The sequence below is a fragment of the Phalaenopsis equestris genome, unplaced genomic scaffold (genome assembly GCF_001263595.1).
Source record: "Phalaenopsis equestris unplaced genomic scaffold, ASM126359v1 Scaffold199607, whole genome shotgun sequence".
Taxonomy (NCBI): domain Eukaryota; kingdom Viridiplantae; phylum Streptophyta; class Magnoliopsida; order Asparagales; family Orchidaceae; genus Phalaenopsis; species Phalaenopsis equestris.
In genome coordinates this window covers 1-6,798 of record NW_018219470.1, presented here as the reverse complement: position 1 = coordinate 6,798, position 6,798 = coordinate 1, and the positions used below count along the sequence as shown (strand labels likewise).

At 36.0% G+C, this 6,798-nt stretch overlaps 1 protein-coding gene across 2 annotated transcripts in view; it reads left to right on the top strand.

Moving 5' to 3' along the window:
• LOC110035752 (AP2-associated protein kinase 1) overlaps nt 1-3,281 on the top strand; it is a 23,662-nt gene extending 20,381 nt beyond the window's left edge. The window contains exons 5-8 of one of the 2 annotated variants that reach the window (XM_020740037.1): nt 474-656; nt 787-886; nt 1,612-2,270; nt 2,632-3,281. In XM_020740037.1, the coding sequence (XP_020595696.1) occupies nt 474-656; nt 787-886; nt 1,612-2,270; nt 2,632-2,961 (1,272 nt within the window). In that variant the 3' untranslated portion in view covers nt 2,962-3,281. Of the gene's footprint in view, nt 1-473; nt 657-786; nt 887-1,611; nt 2,271-2,592 lie in introns of both variants that reach the window. The other variant, XM_020740036.1, reaches the window with a different exon arrangement.
• The last annotated feature ends 3,517 nt before the right edge of the window (nt 3,282-6,798 follow it).

Sequence of the window (6,798 nt, the reverse complement as noted above, 5' to 3'; positions counted from 1 at the left end):
TTGTTGTTGTTGTTGTTGTTGTTGTAAAATTTAAAATAGATGATGGAAGATGCCTATGGACAGGCCTTCTTTCCCTTTTTAAGGATGCAAGAATCTATTTGTATTTGTTTGTGAAACATCTATTGGCTTTGCTCGGCATTTCTGTACCCCAACACATATCTCATTTGCAGCCATAAATCAAATTAGACCATAAATAACTGATTTGATTTATTTAATTGGTCGCAAACACTGACTTATGCACAAATAATGGAAACTTCAGGCATTAAATGACCTAATTACTATTTCATTTAACAAACCTGTATGCCTTCCTGAACTCATATAGCTACTAATATATTCAAATCTTCCATATTACCGACTGGAAATATATAGCAATGATGCTACACAATTAATCTTCATTTGTTTTTCACTCAAGTTGGTAGAAATTGAATATTTTATCCATTTATAAATATTAACTAGCACATTCAAATCTACAGGCTCTTGGGTGCCTGCTCTACAGAATATGCTATTTCAAATCAGCATTTGACGGTGAATCAAAACTTCAGATCTTGAATGGGAACTTTCGTATCCCAGAGTTGCCAAAATACAGTGCTTCTTTAATTGGCTTGATCAAAGACATGCTTCAGGGCTCTCCCAATGATCGACCAGACATCACTCAGGCAAGGGCTTAGCTTGATTGGCCATTCATCTCCATGAATCTCTAGGTTAGTTAGATGTATGCATCTGCATTAGCATGATGGATGCAATGCATCCTTCGGTCATTCACTAATGGCTGAAGTCCTTCAGCAGGTGTGGTTTCGTGTCAATGAATTATTGCCGGTGGAGTTGCAGAAGCATTTACCTGACCGTGCTGAACCCGTTAATGTGAGCCCAGATGTGCATAATGAAGGTTTGGTTCTTTTATCTGTTTTTGTAGCTTAAGTGCAAGCATTAAAAATTCATTCCTTTCCTTTTTGCCAATAATTTTCCTAAGGTCCGGCTTGCGAAACGTGTCAACTTAATTTTACTCACTAGAAATGACCCCTATTAGTGGGTACATGAGCCGAGTTTGAGCGAGCCTAGTGTTTGTTCGTGTTCAGCTCATTCAAAATTGTTTTGGTCCAAAATAGGCTCGTGTTCGAAATGGCCTGTGAATATCATTTTTATTTTTGACTCGATTCAAATTTGTTTGTTTGTTTCAATTTGTGTTCACTTCAAAATTAATTTGAATTATTTAAAAGCTAAAAATTTAACATTTTTTTAAATACAGCATAAAAAATTAATTTAAATATATTATAATAATAATATTTATTTAATTATTTAATTAATTCGAGCTAAAATGAGCCAAACACAATGAAACAAAACTTCGTTCATGTTCAACTAGTTTATAAATCGAGCTCAAAAAAACAGTTTATGTTTGACTCGCTTAATTAATGAATGAATCGAACACGAGCTACTTGATGAGTTGAACATGAGCTGTTTATAAATGAAGAGCTTTTTTGACAGCCCTACCTATTGTAGACATAACAATTTACTTTCTTTTTGGCCTTGTATATGTGGTTTTTTTGGTACCAATCCCCTGTTATTTTTCGTCTTTACCCCAACATAAGAAACAGTACTGATATAAATTTGCAGGCAGTCCCAACAGGATTCCTGTTAAGCCAAGAAGAAGCCCCCCTCCTCCACCTTCTTTCAAAGAAAAGGGTGGTAATAGCTCGCCTCAACCTCCAATGGTAGGTGCGAGTGGGAATCACATGGGTGCATTTTGGTCTACCCAGTTTGCACAGGATTCACAAGTTGTGGAGGACAAGGGTCCATTATTTGATGAAGAACCAGTGAGTCAAACATTGAAGAATACTCAGATCAACCAAGGAAGAACCAGTTTTTCTGTGGAACAGCGAGCTCAGCCTTCACAGACTGGCATCTACAAGGGGGTTGAAGATGGCCGAACCGAGGACTTCAAAATAAGATCCTCTCAGGAAAACAAAGCAACCTTCCAAAATGAGTCATTCCGTGCTTTTGTTGGTGATTTTGATTCAAATATGAACAATAACATTACCAAATCAAGAAGGGAGGAGGTGTTGGAGGCTGAGATGGGGAAACTGAAGGAGCAACTTAAACAATCTAACCTGGAGAAAGCAGAAATAACATCCAAATATGAAAAGCTCTCTTCCATTTGTCGCTCGCAAAGGAAGGAGTTACAGGAGCTAAAGCTAGCTTTAGCTGCATTGAGCCCACCATCAGTAAAAGACTCTCGGAGTCACGGCTTTGGAAACTTGGAGTCTGACACCCAGGTATAGGTTGTATTTCCATTTTATTTAACTTTTTTATCAGATCCTTTCATTAATGGGGCATTTACATACACTCCACAGAATTCTTAGCATTTACATACCTAACACTGGACATTCAAATTTACTTGCATACCGCCCAAATCTTTAACATCACATCAAAAATATCACTTTCACTACCTTTATAAAACACCTTTTCATGCTTAAGTTTATTATACCAAGGTTTTATAAGTGTAAATATCAAACTTTGGGTGTTAGATACATACATTAACATTTTTTGTGGTAGGTATGTAAATTTCCCTAAATTTTTTTCTTGACGCCGTTACAGTCACGGGAAAAGATTGAAGGATCTTTGTTGGATCTCCAGCAGGGAAAACTTACCAGCACCATTTCCCCAAACCAAGGTTCCAAACCATGGCAGGCTTTCGCAGACGAGCCAAATGTGCAGCTTCTTCCCAAAACAAGACATTCGAAATCTGTCAGGACAATGAATGGACGTCCCAACAACAGCAAACATCCTGAATCTAGCCTAACCCTGGATGAATGGGGCTTTGGCCAGGATAGCTTCACTGCATCTCCTTCCTCAAGCTCCGAGACATCCAGTTCTCCCGCTATCGGAAGTTCTTCGCAGCGCTTTGCAGCTGCCAAAGCCAAGAAGGTAGAATCCAGCCAACCTGCTGGATGGGCTGGTTTTTGAAGTGTTTTTTCTGCTTATTGTTTCTGTTGTCCTTGCCAATGCCTTGAGCTATCCTTTGGTGGTGTAATCAAAACAGAATGAGAAGATAAAGAAAGTAAAGTATTATGTTCTTCCACAGTACTACATTTGTATCAGTTTTGGTCAGAAAAATGGCCTTTGTGGCTTTGCCCGAGATCAGTTTGTTCTTTAAACTGTAAGTTCGGGAGCAAGCTGTGTCCATTAAGACTTGTTAACTCGGTTGTTGGGCTGAACTCAAGTTGAAGTTATGGGAAATTATGTCGTGGTATATAATATCAATGAGGCCTCTAATATGGAATTTATGGAATAAGTCTCCTTTATCTCAATATCTGGGCTGTTGCAATTGCTGGGAATTGTGTTTACAGTAACTTGAGATCTTGAAGTTGTGATAAAAAAGTATCTTGTCAGTATTTCTAAAACAGATTAGAAGAATGTTTAAAGTTCAATCATAATTTGGAAATGTTTTGATCAAGGTTAGAATAAGATTTGATCAATAATGTAAGCCTCGTTCAAATGAGTTATAGCAAAGATGGAGGTTCTTATTAAAATTCAAGCAAGATTAAGTTAAGGTTTGAATATTGTTTGAACATGGTACAAATATGATTCGAATTTATAACACTGCATTCACTATCTCTTTTGTAGCGGACTCATTTGAGCTGTCCTACCATCTACAGATGTCTGCTGTAAGCAAACATGTAACTAGACATTATACTACTGAGGTCATGTATATAGCTGGATTGTGATAAAAAAATTTCAGTTTAAAGTTAATCAAATTATTATATTGAATATTATAGAAAATGATAAAATCTATCATTATTGAATTTTATATCAATCAATATTTAAATATGATGTTGAAGATCAATTATAAGATGGCTTAGACATTTTTTCCTTTTTTAGAAATAATTTTGAAGCATTGATACCATTGGGTGTTGAAATCAGGGATGATATTTAATGTTGATCGATATAAAATTCACCTCAAACCTTACCCGAACTTGATCCAAAATTTACCCGACATGACCCGAACCGAACCCGATCTGAATCAAATCCAACCAAGGTCCAACCCCGATCTAATACAGGTCAACATAGGTCCAACCCAAGTCAACCCAGATCCAACATAGGTTCAATCTAAGTTAACCTAGTCCAACCTAGGTCAACCCAATCCAACCAAGTCTAACTCAGGCTAACCCAGATCCAACCCAGGCCAACTCAGGTCAACCCAAGCCAACGCAAGTCAACCTAAGGTTCAAATCAATCGATCCTACATTGTACCCAAGTCAAGCTCAATTTTGAGCTGGCCTCAGCTGAAATCCCAACCAACCTCAGTTCATTCCCAACCTAGGTTTAATCTAGGCTAAATTAATGTTTCAAATGTTATGTTGTTTTATATGTAATGTCACTTGATGTTCAGTTTCATGTTCCACACTCCATGTGCAGTTTCAATAAAAATAAAAACAACAAAAAATGGATAAAATAAAAAGGATGAGGAGAACCTCTTACAAGATGGTTCTTTCCACAAATGTCTAATCTAAAAATAAAACCAAAGCATTGAACTGAGAAAAATCTTGTTTTTTCTCATTGATCGATAAACATTAGAATTGAAACAAATCACAAACTAAATATTGAACCACCAAATAACATTTAAAACACACAAGCATAAAGAAGAAAAATTAAACCTAAGCAGATTTGGCACATAAACCCTAGGTTAGCTAAACTTGACACAATAATCGAGGATCATACACATACCCTTGGTTAGTATAAGTTACCCTAGTTAATGCTCAGAACTAGGACATATAAAACAAACAACTTACCCTCTGAGACTAGAGGGAATGCCTTAGTATGAAGTAACTCATGGTCACTGACGAAGGCATTTTAAAAAAGCCTTAAAACTAAGAAACCCTCCATATGCCATGATCATGGCGCTCAATAAAGATTTATGACTATGAGTTGGTTATAGTCGAATGATATCAACATGCCCGAGATAGCAAAAAGTTATGGGCATCCTAATGAGGGACATTATTCACAAAGTCTAGGTTAGTCTGCGTACTTGGATTCTTAGAGTAGCTATGAGTTGGTTATAGTCGAATGATATCAACATGCTCGAGATAGCAAAAAGTTATGGGCATCCTAATCAGGGACATTATTCCCAAAGTCTAGGTTAGTCTGCCTACTTGGATTCTTAGAGTAAGGGTTTTCTAGAATTAGGAACTCACTTCCATTTAGAAACCCTTTCTGCGTGACTTTTTCCTTCAGTGTAAGAAATTTGACAACTTCAAACCAATCAAACTAATTGTTCTTGATCTCGTCCCTTGATCTTATTTGATCAATCAAGATTCACTACCAAACATTTTCTAAATTCTTCAAAATAATCTACTTGGGAAAGCATTCTTCCCTGGACGGTTAAATCCCCTTGTCTAGCTGTCATAAAATTATAAGTTCTATGCACTTGAGCATAATTCTTCCAACTTGAATCTTGTCATCACTTTTAATAGCTCAATTATGGAAGTCCAACCTTATAATCTGAATAGTATAAATCATTATATTAATTGAGAGTTTTCTTCAAGGTTCACAGTTCTGGAGATATAATTAACTATGAGGGCTTGCCCTTGTAGAGAACCCGGTCCCAAAATAAAATAAACATTACCTTACACCATTTAGATAAGGAAAGAAAACCCTAGTTCTGTAGACATACAAAGGAATTCATCATTTAGATGATTAGGCTCATTTTAACGTAGTATTTCCTTCCCTTCAAATGTATACTATTCTTCAAATGTCACACTAGTTCATTTAGATAGTAGTCTTCCGAAAGTTCTATGGTTGGTGGTGACAAGAAAATATCCTCACCAAGGCTTTTTTCTAGTAACTTCACTGAGGAATTTTGTTCTCTTTATATTTTTTAACAATTAAGTTATCAGTAGTATTTTTATCTCTTACAAATTTAAACTACTCATCTTCTCCTTGGACTTTCCATTATGAAATGGGTCTATTGAACTTACTGATTTTTGGGTCTCACCCCGCATCTTTAATCTTCAAATTAAATCCAGTCTCAATTTCATTAAAAATTTTAAAGATTCTACACTTGACTCTCTTTTGATATCTTTCCTTTACCCCATTACAGGAAAGATGTCTTCTAAATTCATATTCTCCCTTAGAAATGAAAGTAATATAGTATTTGATCAAAGTCATATGAACGGTTGGTCCTTGATCAAGTTTGGGATGAGAATTGATAGTTTGAGTTTTTCAACAGTAGAACCTTGAATCAATGATAACAAACATCCTTCATTACCCTTTGACGTCAAATTAGAAGTAGCTTTTTCATTGTTGAAAAAAAGAGCTGTTTAAACGTCCATTATTGTGATCGTCATTGCCAGTCTTTAGTGTTCTGAAATGATAGAAATCAGAAAATCCCCTAATTCAATTTTTGATTTGCTCAAAACACCGATAATTTTAAAGTAGACCCATCTAACAAAGTGACTCCATCACTAACTAAGAAGCAATTATGAAATCAAAATAGGATGGTTCATGAGAGAAATACATGGGCAACGAAAGACATATACACTTCTGAATTTGATTTACTAGAAACCTCTCACTTTTTGAGTGGAAGTAGATTTCATTCAATTTCTGCCGCATAAAGGGAGGAAAGCATCTGTAATATAATTTTCACCTCCACCCCTAGTAGAAAAAAGAGAGAATCCAGTGTAGCTCGACTCTACAGAATATTCAAAATGTAGCAAAGCAAGAAGGATCCCCTATCGTAGAAATCCTTCAAGCTATGGGAGGTATTATCTCATAGGAAGAGAAAAGAAAGATCCTAAAACATGA